The sequence below is a fragment of the Emys orbicularis genome, assembly GCF_028017835.1.
Source record: "Emys orbicularis isolate rEmyOrb1 chromosome 21 unlocalized genomic scaffold, rEmyOrb1.hap1 SUPER_21_unloc_2, whole genome shotgun sequence".
Lineage (NCBI taxonomy): Eukaryota > Metazoa > Chordata > Testudines > Emydidae > Emys > Emys orbicularis.
In genome coordinates this window covers 306179-326397 of record NW_027045156.1, presented here as the reverse complement: position 1 = coordinate 326397, position 20219 = coordinate 306179, and the positions used below count along the sequence as shown (strand labels likewise).

The following is a 20219-nucleotide window of genomic DNA, read 5'->3' as shown; positions in this document are numbered from 1 at the left end:
GCACACACCACCTGACACACACCCAGAGACACAGCATCAGACACACACCATGTCAACTGATACACACACAGAGATGCACAGCCACACACATACCACAACAGCTGATACACACAGTGAGGCACAACTGATCACACAGCATGACAGCTGATACACACAGATACACAATCGCACACACCATGACAACTGATACACAAACAGGCATACACAATCACACACACATACCACGAGAACTGATACACACAGAGACAGACAATCACACACACAGCACAACAGCTGACATACACATACACACACAATCGGACACACACAATGACAACTGATACCCACAAAGAGCTACACAATCACACTACGGCAACTGATATGCAGAGATGCACAATCACACACACACACACCACAACAATCAATACACACAGAGAGAGACACGATCACACGTCCGCCAACAAAACTGATACACACACACACACACAATCTGCCATGCACAACGACGACTGACAGACGCACAGACTCACACAGCAACAACTCGCACACACAAACCCACAAACCACTAGTGATGGAGACACACGCATGGACACAAGCTCCACACGCCGTTGGACGCACCAACAGACTCACAAACGCACACACGCAACCAGAGACGGGGGCTCAGCCCGAGTGGCTTACGGGTGGGATCCCCGGAAATCCATGTGAGGCTTTGAGCCTGACGCTGCACCCCACGTAACCCCAGTCAGACCCCCTGGGCTTGACCCCCCTGGGCCTGGGCAAGTCCGAGTCTAGTAAGAGCAACCCCTGCTGGCCAACCCTGGAACTGCACCCACAACTGTTCCCCATACAGATCTAGGGGCCCCTGCAGGTGGGGAGTGAGGGGCACCAGCAGAGCTGGGGTGGGGGTAGGGCTGGGCTAGCAGGGGCTGCAGGTCGGGAGTGAGGGGCACTGGCAGGGCTGGGGGGGACCCCAGCCTGGGCTGCCCAGAGGATTCAGGGGGCCTGGGGCAAAGCAATTTGGGGGGCCCCTTCCATAAAAAAAAAGTTGCAATACTATAGAATACTATATTCTCGTAGGGGCCCCTGTGGGGCCCGGGGCAAATTGCCCCACTTGTCCCCTGCCCCCGGGTGGCCCTGAGCCCAGGGCTGGGCGAGCAGGGGCTGCAGGTCGGGAGTGAGGGGCACCGGCAGGGCTGGGGGTGGGGGGAGCCCAGGGCTGCAGGTCGGGAGTGAGGAGCACCAGCTGTTCGTGTGTCAAATGCCCCCCTTGCACCCCCCTGGGCTGGGGGGTGTTTCCCGACGTGACGTCATTTCCCTTGGCGAGCCCCCCCCTCCAGCCCGGGATGAGGCAATAACTCTCCGGCCCGGTGTTTATCGGCCGCGATCGCGGCTCGGGGGGTCCCGCACCAGAGCCAGCAGCCGCCCGTGTGGCCCAGCGCCCCCCCGGGGGAGGACCCGTCCAGCCGGGACCCCCGCTCGCCCCCCCCGGGCCGGGAGCCCTGCGGGGGGGGAGGATGTCGCATGGGGCGGGGCAGGGGGCCCGGGATCCCGACCCCCAGCGGGGCCCCCCGACCGTCTACGTCCTGCTGGAGGGACCTCGCACGGCCGAGGCCGTCCAGGTGCTGAGGTGAGGGGGGCAGAGACCCCCGGGACGGGACCCCCCTGTCTGCTGGAGTCCCCCTCCCTCCACGGACCCCCCCTTCCCCCCTGGTGTCTCCTCCCTTCTCGGTCTCCCTCCCCCTCCTTCTTCCTTCCCCCCCCCAGCATCTGCTCCCCACTTGCGCCAGCCACTCACCCCCCCCCCCGGTCCCAGCTCCTGCCCCAAACGGCCCAGGTCCACACACCCCCCCCCAGCCCCAATTTCTAGGTAACAGAAAACACCCCCCCCCCCATGTCATTAGATTCCCCCTCTCCACCATTCAGGGGATGGGTTGAATCTCCAGGGGGCTGCGGGTCGGGAGTGAGGGGCACCGGCAGAGCTGGGGGGGGGGGGCAGAGCCAGGCTGGCAGGGGCTGCGGGTCGGGAGTGAGGGGCACCGGCAGAGCTGGGGGGGGGGGCAGAGCCAGGCTGGCAGGGGCTGCGGGTCGGGAGTGAGGGGCACCGGCAGAGCTGGGGGGGGGGGGCAGAATCAGGCTGGCAGGGGCTGCGGGTCGGGAGTGAGGGGCACTGGCAGAGCTGGGGGGGGGGCAGAGCCAGGCTGGCAGGGGCTGCGGGTCGGGAGTGAGGGGCACCCCTGAGCTGGGGGGGGCAGAGCCAGGCTGGCAGGGGCTGCGGGTCGGGAGTGAGGGGCACCGGCAGAGCTAGGGGGGGGCAGAGCCAGGCTGGCAGGGGCTGCGGGTCGGGAGTGAGGGGCACCGGCAGAGCTGGGAGGGGCGCACAGGCTGGTGCCCAGGGACGTGGGGTCTCAGTGCCCCTGGCACCGTCTGGGCACCAGGGGTTGGTGCTGGCAGGAGAGCGACCGGCCAGGGGGGACCTGGTGGGGGGGGGGGGGGGCCTGGGTCGCTGGCTGCATCTGGAGCCAGGAGTGTGGGGGAGGGGAGTGGGGCCTAGTGGTTAGAGCAGGGGGCTGGGAGCCAGGACTCCTGGGTTCTCTCCGCTCACAGAGTTGCTGTAACAGACACCCCCCTCCCCCAACCCTGCTCTATGGACATTTCTGGACCCTCTCGACCCAGACCCCTGGGCTCCAGGGTCTGGTTAATGATCCCTGGAGCGGGGGAGGGGGCCACAAGGGGGCTAGTCACTGAAGGTCACTCAGCGACTTGGGGGAAGGCCTGGAACCAGCCCCCTGCTCTAACCACCAGCCCCCAGCCCCCTCCCAGAGCCGGGAGAGAACCCAGGAGTCCTGGCCCCCAGCCCCCCCTGCTCTAACCACTAGACCTCACTCCCCTCCCAGAGCTGGGAGAGAACCCAGGAGTCCTGGCTCCCAGCTCCCCCTGCTCTATCCCCTAGACCCCACTCCCCTCCCAGAGCCAGGGACAGAACCCAGGCGCTCTGCTCACGGGGGGGGGGGGGTGTGTGTGCACTGGAGAAGGCTCTTGTGGAGGGGGGGGGGAGCGGGTTAGATTTCAGACAAGGCTCCAGTGAAGTTCCCCTCCAGCGGGAGGGAACTTCACCTTTCCAGGGGAACCGGGGCCGACCGGGGGGAGCCCCCCATCCCCTGACCCCTCCACACCCAAGACAGCCTGGAGCTGAGCTGACTCCCCCCCGCCCCAGTCTCTGTCACTTCCTCTCCAGCTGCTGAGTCCGCGTCTTTCCCTGCCATTCAATTTCCTTCCGCCACTGGGAGTCCCAGCCCCCCCCCCCCCCATCTGCTGGTGCCCCTCACTCCCGACCCGCAGCCCCCTGCACCATGTCATATTGAAAGCAAAAGCAGGTGTCTGGGGGGGCGGGAGGTGGAGACTATAACTCTCATCATTGCAATTTCCAAGTGTGTGTGTTTGGGGGGGGTGGTATTTTAACCCCCAAAGGCCTGGAAAGGCCTAAACTCCCTTAACCCTTTGGACCCCATCCCCAGCTGGGGTGTTTTGGAGCTTGAGATGGGGGTGGGGAGGGGCCGGGTGTCTGTAGAGACCCCTCCAAAGGGCTGTGTAAGTATCTGGGATCAAGGCATCCCTCCTCAATTCCACCCCCCCATAAAAATTGCTCCAGCACCCCTGGATAGAACCCAGGAATCCTGGCTCCCAGCCCCCCCTGCTCTACTCCACCAGACCCCCCTTCCCTCCCAGAACCAGGGAGAGAACCCAGGAGTCCTGGCTCCCAGCCCCCCCTGCTCTAACCACCAGCCCCCACTCCCCTCCCAGAGCCAGGGAGAGAACCCAGGAGTCCTGGTGCCCAGCCTCTCTGCTCTAACCACTAGATCCCACTCCCCTCCCAGAGCCAGGGAGAGAACCCAGGAGTCCGAGCTCCCAGCCCCCACTGCTCTACCCCACCAGACCCCACTCCCCTTCCAGAGCTGGGGAGAGAACCCAGGAGTCCTGACTCCCATCTACCTTGGTTTGGGGCAGACTGGTCATTAAATGACTCCAATGCCCCCCTTTACTGGGTGGGGGGAGGGAGTCCTGGAATGCAGGGGGGGTCCCTTTAAGGGTGGGTTGCTGCCCCCTGCTGGCCCCTGTCACGTTTCATGTGTTCTTTATATTAAAAGCAACAAGCCCGGGAAGTGGTGGGAAAGTCGCAGCCGGCTCCCGTCCCCCCCCAGATCACCCCAGTATCTGCTCCCCTTGGGCCGCAGGCCAGGAGCCACATTTCCCCCTCCCCCCTGGGCAGGGTCTGATCTCTGGGGGTGGGCAGATCAGAGCTGGGCAAAGGGGGCCCCCCCCCCATCCCTGGCCACTAGTGACATTTGTGCCAATTTCTCTTCTGGCCTTTTTTGCCCGGCGCTCTCCGGGACCGGAGCCGGGGCCTCGCCGGGAGGGGAGGGTGTTCACACCGGCTTGATTCACCTTTGGGAAGTGGATTGTTTGTTCCCAAAGTGTGTGTGTGTGTGGGGGGGTAGATTGACCCCCCGCCACTTCCACGCACGCCCCCCCCCCCGCCCCACGGTTGCCCCTGGAAGATCTGGCGCACGTTGGTGCCGGGGAGGAACGCCCGTTTTCGGCCAGGGGTGGGGGATCGAGAAGCTGGATTTCTCCCAGGCGTGCGCAGATTAGGTCCCTGCTCCTGTTAAGAGATTTGTCCCAGGGATCAACTGGATCCCAGATCCTGCACAGAGAGCTGGTCCTGCCCCCGTGGATCAACTAGGTCTCAGCTCTGGGTCCTAGGGACCAACGAGATCCCTCTTCCTGTTAACAGACTAGATCCTGGATCCTGGTAAAAGCTTTGTCCCAGGGACCCACTAGATCCCAGCCCCTTCCCCTTTTTTTGGCAAGCGTTGCCCTGCCCAGAGATCTCCTGGGATCCCGTAACAGACCCCGGCCGGCTACACACACGGTAGAGCCGGCAGGTTACGGGGTGAGATCCCAAGAGGAAAGGAACCGGGGAGGGGGTCTTTTGTGGGTGTTGTGGGCAGGACGGGGAGTGGGTCTGGCGAAGGGCGGTTGTTGGTTGTCGGGAGTTGTGCGTCTCTGCGGCGTAGTCAGGGTGGTTGGAGCGCCGGGAAGGCGAGAGTCTCTGGGCCCAAGAGGGGTGTGTGTGTGTGTGTGGGGGGGGGGGGTTGTGGTGTATTCCCTAGATGGTTAACCCTGCTCCCCCCATCTGTGTTGGACCCCCCCCCCCCATAGCAGCCATTTCAGGGTCCCCACAACCCCGCCACCTTGGGTCTCCCTCTCTGGGTCAATCTCAAACCAGGAAGTGTCCCCCCCCGGTGTGTCTGGGGGGGTTACCCCTGCCCCCCACCCCTCATCGCCCGAGGGCCTGGTGCAAGGATGGGCAGGGGGTGAGGAGGCGTCTAGTGGCGGGCACCAGCCAGTAGGGGGCGCTCGCGAGTCCCTCATGACAATGACGCCCATGGCCAACGCCCATGGCCAACACCCAAGGCCAACTCTTGCGTCTACTGGGGAGGCACGAGGGGGCAGGGGGAGGATGCGCCGTGAGAAATTTGCACGAGATCCATGCACAAGGATTCACGCTCGCCCTGTCTCCCCCGCCCTTCCCCAGCCTTGAGTCTTTGCTCCCTGAGTCGGGCATCGTCGCGGACATTGACTTAGAGAACGTCTTCTCCTTGGCCGGGGACAACTTCTACGAGCTCAAAAGCCAGCCCATCTCCGGGAGGTAAGGCGGCCATCTTGGGGCAGCTCTTAGTAGGGCCCCTCTCCTGTCACCCTCTCCCTACTTTGGGCCCCCCCCATCCTGCAAACCCCATGGAGATGCAAAGACCCCAATGCCAGATGGTGGCTGGGGGGGGGGGGGGGGGGGCATTCCCTGGGGCAGCCTCCCACACCAGGCTCTGACCGCCAGGGGGCGGAGAAGGGGGGTGGGGGAGCAAAGGGCCCCCTCACCCCAATTATACAAGTCCCCACCCCCAAATTGGCCCCAGCGCCCCCATGGACTAAATCCAAGATGGCCACCTTTAGCCGTCTTCGATATTTGCCTGTGGACAATGGGGGTGGGAGGGGGGATGGACAGGGAGCAGGAAATGGGGGGAGGTGTACAGGGAGGGGTGGGGGGAGGATGGTGGGGGGAGGGGGAGGATTTGGGGGGCTGTATGGGGGGAGGGGAGGATTCTGTGCATGCCCCCCCCCGTTTCTAACCCTGTCTGTCTCTCCCAGCCCCCCGGCCGCCCCCCTGCAGCCGCCGGCCCCCCCCAGCCCTGGGGGACCCCCCCGGCCCCAGCATGTCGTCGTCGCGGGTGCTGCTGCGGCAGCAGCTGATGCGGGCGCAGACCCAGGAGCAGGAGCGGCGGGAGCAGCAGCAGGCGGCCCAGTTCCTGCCCCCCAACCCTGCGCCCCCCACCCCGGCCATCTCCGTCAGCAGCCCCCTGCCCCGCCCCGCCGCCCAGGTCCCGGTCGAGGTGCTCAAGGTGAGAGCCCGGGGCCCTGTGGGGAATGGGGCAGGGGCCTGTCCCCTCTAGGGGGTGCCGGCTCCCATCCGGCCCCAGGGCGGGGACTGGCTGGCTCAGGGGGGTGGGGAATGGGGCAGGGGCCTGTCCCCTCTAGGGGGCGCCGGCTCCCATCAGCTCCAGGGCAGGGACTGGCTGGCTCAGGGGGGTGGGGAATGGGGCAGGGGCCTGTCCCCTCTAGGGAGCGCCAGCTGGCATTCAGGGGCTGGCTGTGGGGGGGGCGGGGAGGGGCTCACCCCTAACGGCCCCTGTTCTGCCCCCCCCCAGGTCCAGACCCATCTGGAGAACCCGACCCGGTACCACATCCAGGAGGCCCAGCGGCAGCAGGTCAAGCAGTACCTCTCCACCACCATGGGCAACAAGCTGGCCGCCCAGGCCCTGGCGGGCTCCAGCCCCGGGGCCCCCGCCCGCTCCCCGCAGGCTGCCTCGGCCCCCGAGCCCCACAGCCTGCCCCCCCGGCAGCAGCCCGCCTCGGGCCCCGGCAGCGCCCCCAACAGCCCCATGGCCATGCTGCACATCGGCTCCAACTCGGAGAAAGAGGTGAGTGGGGGTCCCCCCCTCTGCGCCCCCACCCCGAATCCCTGCCCCCCATCCAGCCCCTTCTGCTCCCCCATTCCCCCAGCTCCCTTCCCTTCCCCACTCTGTGCCACTGCCCCGAATCACTGCCCCCCATCCAGCCCCTCTGCTCCCTGTGTCCCCCATCCGTCCCCTGCCCCAAATCCTTGCCCCCCATCCAACCCCTTGGCCCCCTCTGCACCCCCATTCCCCCAAACCCCTTCCCTTCCCCCCTCTGTGCCCCCACCCCAAACCCCTGCCCCCATCCAGCCCTTCTGCGCCCCCATGGCCCCCATCCTAGCCCCCCAGCCCACATCGCTGGGCTCCTGCTGCCCACATCCCAGCTGCCCTCCCCGTCTGCCCCTCTCCCGCCCCTCCCAACCTACCCCGCTCCCTGCACACTGCGGGGGGTGGGGCGGGGACACCCACTTTCCCCTCTACCCTGGGAAACACATCTAACGACCCCCCCGTCCCCAGATCGATGATGTCATCGATGAGATCATCAGCCTGGAGTCCAGCTACAATGACGAGATGCTGAACTACATGTCCGTGGACGGGGGGCTGCAGCTGCCCAGCACGGTAATGGGGGGCAGGGTCGGGGGGCGGCCCTTGCAGATCGCAGCTGGGGTGGTAGGAGGGGGAACACTGTCCCTTTAAGGGTGACTGGGAGGTGGTGGCTGGCTTGGACTCCGCCCCTTTAAGGGCAACCGGGTAGGTTGGGACACTGCCCCTTTAAGGGTGAGTGGGAGGTGGTGGCTGGCTTGGACTCCGCCCCTTTAAAGGCAACCGGGTAGGTTGGTACACCGCCCCTTTAAGGGTGAGTGGGAGGAGGCAGCTGGCTGAGCCTCCACCCCTTTAAGGCCGACAGGGGTGGGTTTGGACTCTGCCCCTTTAAGGCCGACTGGGGGTGGCGGCCAACTGAGGCTTCACCCCTTTAAGGGCGCCTGGGTGGGCGGGAACATCCCTGCCAAGATGCCGCCCCTTTAAGGCATCCTGCAAGGTAGTGGCCGGGCCAGACAGCGCCCCCCTAGGCCGGGAGGTGTCACTGCCCCGCAATGAATTTTAACCCCTTGTCTCCCGCGCAGCTGCCGGTGGCCGGGAACCTGCTGGAGATTTATAGCAGCCCGGGGCTCTCAGACCCAACCGTCCCGGTCAGCAACTCCTGCCCTGCCGACCTGCCCAACATCAAGACAGAGTTGTCAGGTACCGGAAGCTAGGGGGCGCCACGGTGTGGGGAGCAGCGGCGGGGTGGGGGGGCATGGCAGGGGGCGCTCCCCCCCCTTCCCCGGCGGTGGGTGCTGTGTCTTTCCAGACGCCCGTCCGTCTGTCCCGCTGATACGCTCCCTTCTTCCCTGGTTACAGAGAACGAAGCCAAAGCGCTGATGAAGGAGAGGCAGAAAAAGGACAATCACAACCTGAGTGAGTGTCGTCCCCCCGCAGTGGGTGGAGCCTTCTTGAGGGGCTGCAGTTTGGGGGGGGGCACAGATATTTGGGGGGGAGTCACAGGACCCCCACCCCCCTATTACACCCATGAGGGGAGCTGGGTCACACTTGAATGAGAAATCGCGCTGACGTTGGCCAGGGGAACTCCCAGCCACGTGACGCGGAGGAAGAGGTTTCGGGAGCCCTGGATGTTAATCATGGAGGGGTGAGTGGCAGGAATTGGGGGCTGGACGGTAGGTGGGGGGGACCCCGGGCTGGCTGGGGCCAGGGCGTCTGAGCCGCAATTTCTCCCTCTGCAGTTGAGAGACGCAGACGATTCAACATCAACGACCGAATCAAGGAGCTGGGAACCCTCATTCCCAAATCCAACGACCCGTAAGTGTGTGTGGGACGGGGCTGGGTGGGGGCCCGGCCCCCCCTGCTCTAACCCACCAGACCCCACTCCCGTCCCAGAGCCGGGGAGAGAACCCAGGCATCCTGGCTCCCAAACCCCCCTGCTCTAACCCACCAGACCCCACTCCCATCCCAGAGCCGGGGAGAGAACCCAGGCGTCCTGGCTCCCAGCCCCCCCTGCTCTAACCACTAGCCCCCACTCCCCTCCCGGAGCCGGGGAGAGAACCCAGGAGTCCTGGCTCCCAGCCCCCCTGCTCTAACCCACCAGCCCCCACTGCCCTCCCAGAGCCAGGGAGAGAACCCAGGAGTCCTGGCTCCCAGCCCCCCTGCTCTAACCACCAGCCCCCACTCCCCTCCCGGAGCCGGGGAGAGAACCCAGGAGTCCTGGCTCCCAGCCCCCCTGCTCCTTTTCTGCCCCCAGGGAGATGCGCTGGAACAAAGGCACCATCCTGAAGGCCTCCGTGGATTACATCCGCAAGCTGCAGAAGGAGCAGCAGCGCTCCAAGGAGATGGAGCTGAGACAGCGCAAGCTGGAGCAAGCGAACCGCAGCCTGCAGCTCCGTGTGCAGGTCAGCCAGGGGGCGCCGTGGGGCTGGGCAGGGGGCACTGTGCTGCAGGGGGTGCCGTGGGGCTGAGCAGGGGGCGCTCTCCCCTGGCAGGCGGGGCCGGGCGCTGGGGGGGCGCTGTGCTGCAGGGGGCGCCGTGGGGCTGGGCAGGGGGCGCTCTCCCCTGGCAGGCGGGGCCGGGCGCTGTGGGGGCACTGTGGGGCTGGGGAGTGGGGCGGATCAGTGGGGCGCTCTGCCAACCACCCCTTTTCTCCCCCTGCAGGAACTGGAGATGCAAGCCCAGCTGCACGGCTTGCCCCTCACCTCGCCGGCAGGGCTGCTGCCCCTGGGGGGCGCTGGGGAGGGCGCCAAGCCGGAGGGCCCCGGACCACCTCCGTTCCTGGGGGGCCCCTCCTGTGCCCCGGATCCCGCCTGTTGCCTCCTGGGCCTGGCCTTCCCCTCGGAGGAGCTGGGGGATGCCGGGCTGGGCTTCCCTCTGGGGCTGGGGGCTGACGGCGGCCTGGAGGACATTCTCATGGAGGACGGGGGGCCCCTGTCGCCCCTGGGGGCCTCCGACCCCCTGCTCTCGTCCCTCTCCCCCGGCGCCTCCAAAGGCTCCAGCCGCCGCAGCAGCTTCAGCATGGAGGAGGATTCCTGATCCTGGCCCCGCCCCTCTGGGGTGGGAGGAGCCAGGGGAGCCACACCTCTAATCCCATTGGGCTCCACCCCCTGGCTGTCTCCAGGCTCTGCCCCCCTCTTTTATAGGCTCTGCAAGCTCCTCCCTTTCTCTCTAACTCCATCCCGCGGTGTGGGCCCCGCTGCTTTCACTCCATGGGCGGTGTTCCAGGCTCGTAAGCCCCTCCCTCCCTCTCAGCTCAAGCTCCACCCCATTGTATAGGCCCCGCCCCAGCTGTCTGTGCACAGCACCAGAGTTCCAAAAGCTCCACCCCCTCCTCAAGCTTCTCCCCATCACATAGGCTCCACCCCTTTCAGCAGGAGGGCCTGGGCCTCAGACTTTTAGACTCTGTCCCTTTTACCCTCCTTCTTTGCCCTGTTGTGTAGGCCCTGCCCCTTTTCTAGCCCCCCCATATATGCCCTCTCCAGACCACACCCCTTTTACATAGGCCCCACCCTTTATTTGCAGTCCCAACCCCTCTAGTTATAGACTCCCCCCTTTCCTGCAAGACACGCCCCTTTTTGACAGGCTCCACCCCTTCCTTTCATACTGCCGCCCCTCTCGATTTGTTCTCTTCCTTAATGGATAATCCCCCACACCCACCCCTCTCCCCCACGCACACGCCTCCCCTAAACTACCCCTCCTTTCCCCCCCCCACCTTGATTGTGGAGCATCAGGGGACACCCCCCCCACACAGCCTACTTGAGGGTCAGTGGGGCCCCTTGGCCTCTCCCCAACAGGCTGTGTAGGTGGGGGGTGCTTGTGATTGGGGGAGCCCCCAAAAGGAGCTATTCCCCACAGCTGTGTTAATATCGGGGTTCATTCGAGCCCACACTGTGAACAGAGCCATGCACCCTAAAACCTAAGAGGGACAAAATTGGGGTGGGGCCATTGGAGGAGGAGGCTGATCGGCCCCCACACGGCCCCTCCAAACCAGTGGGTGTCAGCTCATTCCCGAGGGGGCTGTCCACCCCAATTTTGGGATGGGGGTGTCCCTATTTCCAGCTTCTTCCAATACATTTCCCCCCTCTTCTGAGTGTGTACTCCCAAAATCTGCTTCATGGAGGAGGGCTATGTATGAGGGGTCCCCTGGATAAAACAGGTGTACCCCAAAACTTGCACTCCTGGGGTGTCTAGCTATGGGGTGTCCCTTCAGAAAATGGGGTACTGAGGCACTCACCCAAATGCACCCCAAAATCTGCTCTACTGGGGGAATAAAAAGGGGTGCTTCAGAAAATGGGGTACAGGGTGAATTAAACAGCTATAAGCCAAATCCTGCAAGCCTTGGGGGTCAACTACTAATGGGGTCCTCTTTTGGGGGGTGCATAAAAATGTCCAAGCACCCACATTTATCTCCCCCAAATTGGCTGCTATTTTGGGGTGACATTTGGAGGAGTGACTCACGGGCTATAACTTTTCATGGCCCCCCCAAAGTGTGGCACCCCAAAAACATATGAGCGGGGGGGTCCATAGGCCCATTGCATATATGTCCCCTAAATAGGGGTGAGGAGAGTGTTTTTTTGGGGGTCTATGTCTTGTGGGGGACTCAGGCAGATTTTGGGGGGACATGGTGGGAGGGAATTTTTTTAAAATTATTTTATACAATTTTTTTTTTTAAGAGAAAATTATAAACCTTTCCTGGCCTGTACAAAGCCGGGGTTCAGGGGGTTCTCATTTGCCTTTCCACACTCCCTGCCCAGCCCACCGCCAACAACGCCCACAGGTCTCTGACTTTGGGGGTGCGGATGAAGGATCCGCCATCATTTCCCCTCTAGGGGGCATCAGCTCCCCTCCAGCCCCAGTGCAGGGGGCTGGCTGGCTCAGGGGGGGCAGGGAATGGGGCACGGGGCCTGTTCCCCTCTAGCGATGGGAAGAGGGGTAGTTTCAAAGGGGGAAGGTGTGGGGTGATATGGGGGAGGAGAGCATGTCTGAAAACAGGATGGGGAGATTGGGGGGGTGCTTTGCGTAGTGCAGCTTTGGGGGCTAGGTTGCATGGAGGGAATGAGGGGGAGGTTACAGATAGAAAAGGGGGGGCTGGGTTGAAGAAGGGGGGAGCTATGGCTATTGGGGTGCGTGAAAGGGGACCAGCAGCCTTTGGGGGGGGTGATAGCTCTATTACATTTTTGGGGGGCTGGCTCTACCCCAACTCCACCCGTACCCCCCTCCCCGGTTTTGTACCGAGACATGGAAATAAATATTCGCTCTGAGACGCTTATAAATAAACCCAGGCCGCCGCCGATTTTCTAACACGGCCCCGTGTGCAGAGTCTGATTTGGGATGTCTGTGTGTGTGTGTGGGGGGGGAATGAGTCCTTTGCTCTCTCGGGCTTTGGGGGGCGCGGGGGCCGTGTTTGCGGGCACTGGCCGCTGCCCCGCAGGCTCCTGGTTCTTTCGCCTTGGAAATCGGAGATTCTCCAGCGCCCGATGGCCGGGGCTGGGAGCGACAAGGAGCCAGGGGCGGCTCACGGGGAGGGTTGAGCCTGTCGTCTTCTCTCCGTGTCCCCAGCACCTAGGCCCATCGAGCTGTGCCCCAACCCCATTACCGGGGCAGCCCCGGGGTCCGGCTCTTCCTCCAGGGTCGGCCACGCGGCCTCCGAGACAGAGCCTCTGGGGTTCCTGCTCGGCCCCGGTGCGTCCGCCCGAGCCAGGCATCTGGGGCGAAACGCGGGCGCGCCGCCGGGGCTGAGGCACCCCGCCAGGGCTGGCAGGGACGTCCCAGGACCGGCCTGGCAGGGGGGCGACCCCCAGGGTGCCGTGGTCAGGGGGGTGCGTGGGCGAGAGGCGGGGCGGGGCGGGCCGAGGGAAGGGAGCTCCGGGCAATGGGGGGGGGGGGGGCGGGACCCTGGGGAGGCAGCGGGGGATGGATGGGTAGAGGATCTGGGGGGGCAGCACCGGGGCCTCCTTAATTAGCCCAGGTTAATTGGGCGGCCCCCAGCCCTGGCCGCTCGTTAGCGCTGCAGCCTCATTAATTAGCCCAGGGTTAATTGGGCGGCGCTGATTGACCCTGGTTGGGTCATTAACCGACCCTGGCGCTGCCCCCCCCCCCCATCCCCGGGCACCTGCATTAATGACCCCCCCCCGGGCTCTCGTTAATTGGGGGTAATTAGCTAATTGGGGCTGGCTCATCAGGGCTGATTCAGGGTTCCAGTAATTGGCCTGGGTGGGTCTGAAGTGGGGGCAGCCAGGGAGAGCCCCTCCCAGCTGCGTCACTCATTACTAGTTAATTCCGGCTCACTAATGGTTGCACTAATTGGGAGGGGGGAGGGGGCGCTGCAGCCCTCCTCGGAGGACCAAAGGAGGTGACGCTCCCTGCCTGCGTCACTATGATCACCGCGCTTCCGGTTTCACAGGAGACGCTCTGTCCGTTAAGGCTCTATGGTCGCCACTTCCGCGCGGGCGGGCGACGCTCTCTCGCGTGCGCTTGCTACATTTCTCTGGTCCTCAAGTCACAGCCGTGCTGCTGGCGACGCTCCCTCTTTTCCGGCTTCCGCTTCTGCATCTCTATGGTCATAACTTCCGGTTCATAGGGGCGGGGGGAGGCGGCTATTCCTCGACCTCCAGCCTCTCGATGATCCTCCGGCCTCTAGGCGCGACTCTCTTCCCCCAGCGGGCCCGGCCCGTCTCTATGGTTCCTGCTTCCGGCCGACGCTCTCTCCCTCGCCCTCCTCGGCAACTCTATGCTCCGCGCATAAAGTCACCCGCGCCTTTAAAGGCCTGGCGGGGGCGGGCCCTGTCGGGGGAGGGGCAGGAGGGGCAAGCGGGCGAGGGGCTGGGACCTGGGGGAGGGGCTAGAGGAGGTGGGGCTGGGGGAGGGGCTAGGGGTGGGGCTGGGGGAGGGGGTGGGGTGTGGGGCGGGGCTGGGAGCTGGGGGAGGGGCTAGAGGGGGCGGGGCTGGGAGCTGGGGGAGGGGCTAGAGGGGGTGGGGCTGGGGCGGGGCTGGGAGCTGGGGGAGGGGTGGGGGTGTGGGGCGGGGCTGGGAGCTGGGGGAGGGGCTAGAGGGGGCGGGGCTGGGAGCTGGGGGAGGGGTGTGGGGCGGGGCTGGGAGCTGGGGGAGGGGCTAGAGGGGGTGGGGCTGGAAGGGGCTGGGATCTGGGAGAGGGACAGAGGGGTTCGTTGTGGGGCTGGGGGGTTGAGGAGGGGCAGGAGCTGAGGGCAGAAGGAGCTGAACAGGGCAGGGCCCGGTTCCCCCCAATCCATCCCTTCCGTCTCGTCCCCTCCAGCAGGGGCACAGGCAAACACTGACTCCCAGTGCCTCCCCCCCCCCCTGCCCCCCTGCTCTAACCACTAGACCCCACTCCCCTTCCAGAGCCGGGCAGAGAACCCAGGAGTCCTGGCTCCCAGCCCCCCGCCCCCGCTCTAACCCCTGTTGAGACAGTCGGGGGAGTCGAGCCAGGAAGGGGTTAATGAGCTGGGGATGCCTGGCTCTGATTGGCACCCTCTGGGGAAGAGGAGGGGCAGGGGGGATAAGATGTATGGGGGGGCGAGGTTATGGCGCTTTGGGTCAGTGTGTGGATAGGGGGAATGAATCTGTGCCCTACCTCCCCATCTAGCCCCCTGTTGCCCCTTGCAGGCGGTGTCCGCGCAGCTCCGGAACAAAGTCCACAGCCGGTTCCAGAACAGCACCCCACACGCAGGAGCTGTCCAAGGTACCAGGCTAGGGGCTGCAGCTCCCCGGGGGGCGGGGGGGGGTGCACTCTCCCCTGGCAGTCGGTGCCGGGCGCTGGGGGGTGCCGTGGAGCAGGAAGTGGGGCGGGGGGCTGAGCGGGGGGCTGAGCAGGGGGGTCTTTGCCAGGGCTCCGGGCCTCACAGATCAGACACCAGGTGCTAACCCCTCCTAGCTGTGCTGTCAAAGATGGACCAAGTGCAGATTGTGGGGGGTGAAAGGGGGAGACGTGGGCTTATTGGTCCCAGCCAGAAGGGGGACAGTGGGATCTGTGGGTTGGATCGGGGGGGCAGAGGGAGGGTCCCGGGCTGGAGGGGCGCAAGTCTGATCCCCCCCCCCAAGCTGGCAAAGCAGGTCGAGATCTCCCTGGAGCTGAAGAAAGGTGAGTGGGGCCGGCTGAGGTGGACCCTGGATCCCTGACCCCTGGGGGCGGCTGTGGGGTGGGGGGTCTGTGGTGACTCCTCACTGGTGGCATTTCACCATCCTCCCTCTCTGCAGCTCGCTGAGCAACTGACAGAAAAGCCAGAGAGGTAGGAGGCAGGACTCCTGGGTTCTTTCCCTGCTCTGGGAGTGGGTGGGGTCTGGCGCTTGTGGGGAGCGGGCTGGGAGCCAGGACTCTTGGGTACTCTCCCCAGCTCTGGGGCGGGGATAAGTGGGATCAAGTGGTTAGAGCAGGGGGCACAGGGAGGCAGGAGGGGCGTGGGGGCCTAATGGTTACAGTGGGGGAGGGCTGGGAGCTAGGATGCCTGGGTTCCTGATGTCTGTGTCTGTCTAGGTGGAGCTCTGACAGGAGCTTATGGCACATGAAGATCCCACTCCAATCAGGGAGTATGGTGAAGAGACCATGCCCTGGGAGGAGACCTGGAGAGCCTGGCCTCTAGGGATACGTGAGGACCTGAGATGCCAGGTAGGGGGGGAAAACAATAACAGAAAATGTGGAAATGACCGAGGTGCTTAATGACTTCTCTGTCCCGGTGGCGAGTGGCCGGCTAACGTAGTGAATGCCTGCGAAAACGAGGTAGGATCAGAGGCTAAAATAGGGAAAGAACAAGTTAACAATTGCTTAGACACGTCAGATGTCTTCACACCACCAGGGCCTGATGAAATGCATCCTAGAATCCTCACGGAGCTGCCTGAGGAGATGGCTGAGCCATTGGCCATGAGCTTTGAGAAGTCCTGGAAGACGGGAGAGATTCCAGAAGACTGGAAAAGGGCAAATCTAGTGCCCAGCTCCAAAAAGGGGAATAAGGACAACCCGAGAATTACAGAGCAGTCAGCTTCACTGTACCAGAAAAGATAATGGAGCAAATAATTAAGCAATCGCTTTGCAAACATCTAGAAGATAATGAGGTGATAAGTAACAGTCGCATGGATTTGTCAGGAACAAATCATGTCAAACCAACCTGATGGCTTTCTTTGACAGCGTAACAAGCTGTGTGGACAGGGGGAAGCGGTAGACTTGGTATAGACTTTAGTAAAGCTTTTGATACTGTCTCGCATGACCTTCTCCTAAACAAACTAGGGAAAAGCAACCTAGATGGAGCTACTATAAGGTGGGTGACAAACTGGTTGGAAAACCGTTCCCAGAGGGTAGTTATCAGGGGTTCACAGTCAGGCTGGAAGGACATAACGAGTGGGGTCCCGCAGAGATCGGTTCTGGGTCCGGTTCTGTTCAATATCTTCATCAATGATTTGGATAACGGCGTAGAGAGTACACTGATAAAGTCTGCGGATGATACCAAGCTGGGAGGGGTGGCAAGTGCTTTGGAGGAGAGGATTAAAATTCAAAATGATCTGGACAAACTGGAGAAATGGTCTGAAGTAAATAGGATGAAATTCAATAAGGACAAACGCAAAGTGCCCCCCTTCGGAAGGAACTGTCAGTCGCACACACACACAATGGGCAATGACTGCCTAGGAAGGAGTCCTGCGGAAAAGGGTCTGGGGGTCATAGTGGATCACAAGCTAAATATGAGTCAACAGTGTGACGCTATTGCAAAAAAAGCGAACATCCTTCTGGGCTGTATCAGCAGGAGTGTTGTAAGCAAGACACAAGAAGTAATTCTCCCGCTCTGCTCCGCGCTGATATGGCCTCAGCTGGAGTATTGGGTCCAGTTCTGGGCACCACATTTGAGGAAAGATGTGAACAAATTCGAGAAAGTCCAGAGAAGAGCAACAAAAATGATAAAGGTCTATAACCTATAGAGGGAAGATTGAAAAAATGGGGTTTGTCTAGTCTGGAGAAGAGAAGCCTGAGAGAGGACATGAGAACAGTTTTCAAGTACATAAAAGGTCGTTACAAGGAGGATGGAGATAAATTGTTCTTCTTAACGTCTGAGGATCGGACAAGAAGCAATGGGCTTAAATTGCAGCAAGGGCGGTTTAGGTTGGACATTAGGAAAAACTTCCTGTCAGGGTGGTTAAACACTGGAATAAATTACCTGGGGAGGCTGTGGAATCTCCAACATTGAAGAGCAGGTTGGACAAACCCCTGTCGGGGATGGTCTAAATAATATTTAGTCCTGCCATGAGTGCAGGGGACTGGACTAGACGACCTCTCGAGGTCCCTTCCAGTCCTATGAGTCTACGATGCAGCTGCCTCTGGGGCAGGGCGGTTAGGAACAGCCACACATAACGCTGCACGGGCACAGCTCCCTCAAACTGTGGGTCCCCAAACTGGGGTTCAGCCCGGACACCTGGGTTCACACCCTGGCTGTCAGAGGTCAGAGCTGGAGTGGGGCTCGGGTTCGCCCCGCCTCCTATCAGCTGGGCAGTGCTCCCCACAAGGCCCCCCCTTCTGTCCAGCTGCCACATTTTCCTGCCGCTCCTTCACGGTTTTGACACCCTGGGGTTTGGCCTGGATGCCTGGGTTCACTCTTTCAATCTCTCCCCCACTTCCGTCCGTTTTTAATGTATTCTCCCTGGTTTTCTTCCTCCTGCTCTTCCCTTCTCCGTTCATTCCTTTTTAATTTCTTTGTTGCTTTTCTCCTTCACTCTTCCTTTCCCCGCTGGTTTGTTCTTTCTTTCGTGGTTTTGTTCGCTCTCTCGTTTCTTGTTTCATTCATTTGTTCCTCCTTTGCCCTTTGATTCGTTCATTTCTTTGTTCTTTCTATTCGTCCGTCGGTTGTCTCATTCCTTCCTTCCTTCGTTTTTTCTTTCATTCCTATCTTCCCTCTTTCCATTCGTTCATCGGGTCTCTCTTTCGTTGCTTCGGTCATTTCTTCCCTTTCCATTTGTCCCTCTGTTCTCTTCTTCATTCCTTCATTCATGTTTTCACTCACTTATCTCTCTGCTCTTTCCAGTCATCCGTCGGTTTTCTCATCCATTCCTGTGTTCATTCATTTCCTCTGTCTTTCCATTTGTCTGGTTTTCTCCTTCATTTCTTCGTTCGTTTCTTTGTTCTTTCCATTTCTCCCTCGCTTCTCCTATTTGTTCCTTCGTTCATTTATTCCTTCTTTCTGTTCATCCCTCTTTTCTCTCCTTCGTTCCTGTTTTCATTTATTTCTTCGCTCTGGTCACTCATCCATTAGCATTATTATTCGTTCCTGCGCTCATTCATTTTCCCCATCCTTCCATTTGGCCGGTTTCTCGGGTTTTTTGTTTATTTCTTGGTTCGTTTTTCCCCCTCTTTCCAGTCTTCTGGCTTTGTCATTCTTCGTTCTTTCCGTTCGTCCCTCGGTCCTCCCGTTCGTTTCTTTGCTCGCTCGCGTCTTCGCTCTTCCCTCCTACCCCTGCATGTTCTCCTGCGTTCCTTCCTTCACGTTTTCATTCGTTCAGGTGGGGGACCCCGGGCTCTACCAGCTGATGTGGGAGGTCCCTGGCTCTGTCTCCCACCCCGCCCCGATGTGGGGCTGGGAGGGCACCGGGCCAAGCGCTGACCCTACTACTGCCCCTCACCCCTGGAGGTAGGCGGCGGGGCTGGGAGCAGGAGCAGGGGGGCGCTAGGGGGAGGGAGCGGGGTTGGGCCCCGGGGGTGGGGCTCGCGTGGTGCAGGGGGCAGGGAGAAGGTGAGGGCCCCAGGGCAAGGGGCATGGGTGGGACTAGGGGAGGGGCTGGAAATGGCCAAGGGGCGGGGCTAGGTGACAGGTCAGGGAGGGGGCAAGGGGTGGAGCTAAGGCTGTGGGCGGGGCTGTACGTCACATTGGGGGTGGGGCAAAGGTTGTGGGTCGGTCTAGGGGAGGGTCAGGGCTGGGGCAAGGCAGAGGGGAAGGACAAGGGGAGGGGCTGGAAGGGAGAATGGGTGGGGCCCTGGGCTGGGGGCGGGGCCAGGGGCCTGTGAGTGGAGGGCGGGGGGCCTCTGGGGAGCTGGCTGACTCAGGGGGTCGGAGAATGGGCCCTGGGGCCTTTCCCCTCTAGGGGGCGCCGGCTCCCATCTGACCCTGGGGCGGGAGAGAGACCTGGGAGGGGACCTCCGGCCTTCAGGACTCAGCTGGGGTGGGGTCCTGGCCCTCGCGATCCTTTGGGGGGGGTAGGAGAAAATAACCCAGCAGGGGGAGAGATTCACCCCCAAACCCCCATTGGTCGAGGGACACTGGTTACTCATGCAGCCCCACCCCCTTCGCTGAAGCCCCGCCCCATCCAGTAGGGGGAGCCCCCCAGATGAGTTGTACTGGGGGGGGCAGTTGGGGGGCTGTCAGACCTACGGCCCTTAAATGAATTCTCTGGGGCAGAAGAGGTGTCTCTGCTCTCCTGCCCCAAGGGAATATGGGGGGGCTGCCCCCAGTTAGAAATCGGGTGGGGGGGATGGAGGGAGAACCCCCCATCACAGGGTATCGGGGTAGGGGAGCAGGACAGCGGTCACATCAACCCCAGATGCCTAGACAGGGAGCTAAGCCAGGCCGAAGCCCCTGCCCCCCAGTAGAACCCAGGAGTCCTGGCTCCCACCCCCCTGCTCTAACCCACCAGCCCCCTCTCCCCTCCCAGAGCCGGGGAGATAACCCAGGAGTCCTGGCTCCCAGCCCCCCCGCTCTACCCCACCAGCCCCCACTCCCCTCCAAGAGCCGGGGAGAGAACCCAGGAGTCCTGGCTCCCAGCCCCCCTGCTCTAACCCACCAGCCCCCACTCCCCTCCCAGAGCCGGGGAGATAACCCAGGAGTCCTGGCTCCCAGCCCCCCCCGCTCTAACCACCAGCCCCCACTCCCCTCCCAGAGCCGGGGAGAGAACCCAGGAGTCCTGGCTCCCAGCCCCCCCTGCTCTAACCACCAGCCCCCACTCCCCTCCCAGAGCCGGGGAGAGAACCCAGGAGTTCTGGCTCCCAGCCCCCCCTGCTCTAACCCACCAGCCCCCGCCCCCCTCCCAGAGCCGGGGAGAGAACCCAGGAGTCCTGGCTCCCAGCCCCCACCTCCGACCCCACTCCCCTCCCAGAGCCGGGGAGAGAACCCAGGAGTCCTGGCTCCCAGCCCCCCCCCGCTCTAACCACTAGCCCCTGGCTCTGGGATTTGAACCTGCCACCCTCCATCTCTCCCGCTC

The 20219-nt window shown here is 62.6% G+C and overlaps 1 protein-coding gene across 1 annotated transcript; it reads left to right on the top strand.

The window, feature by feature from the left end:
• The first annotated feature begins 1493 nt into the window (after positions 1 to 1493).
• Positions 1494 to 10676, top strand: TFE3 (transcription factor binding to IGHM enhancer 3). Its single transcript, XM_065423055.1, is given in 11 exon segments — positions 1494 to 1606; positions 5576 to 5689; positions 6187 to 6229; positions 6231 to 6437; positions 6744 to 7016; positions 7509 to 7610; positions 8117 to 8234; positions 8394 to 8450; positions 8774 to 8849; positions 9289 to 9436; positions 9696 to 10676. Coding segments are annotated over 11 exon segments (1626 nt in total). The 3' UTR covers positions 10071 to 10676.
• The last annotated feature ends 9543 nt before the right edge of the window (positions 10677 to 20219 follow it).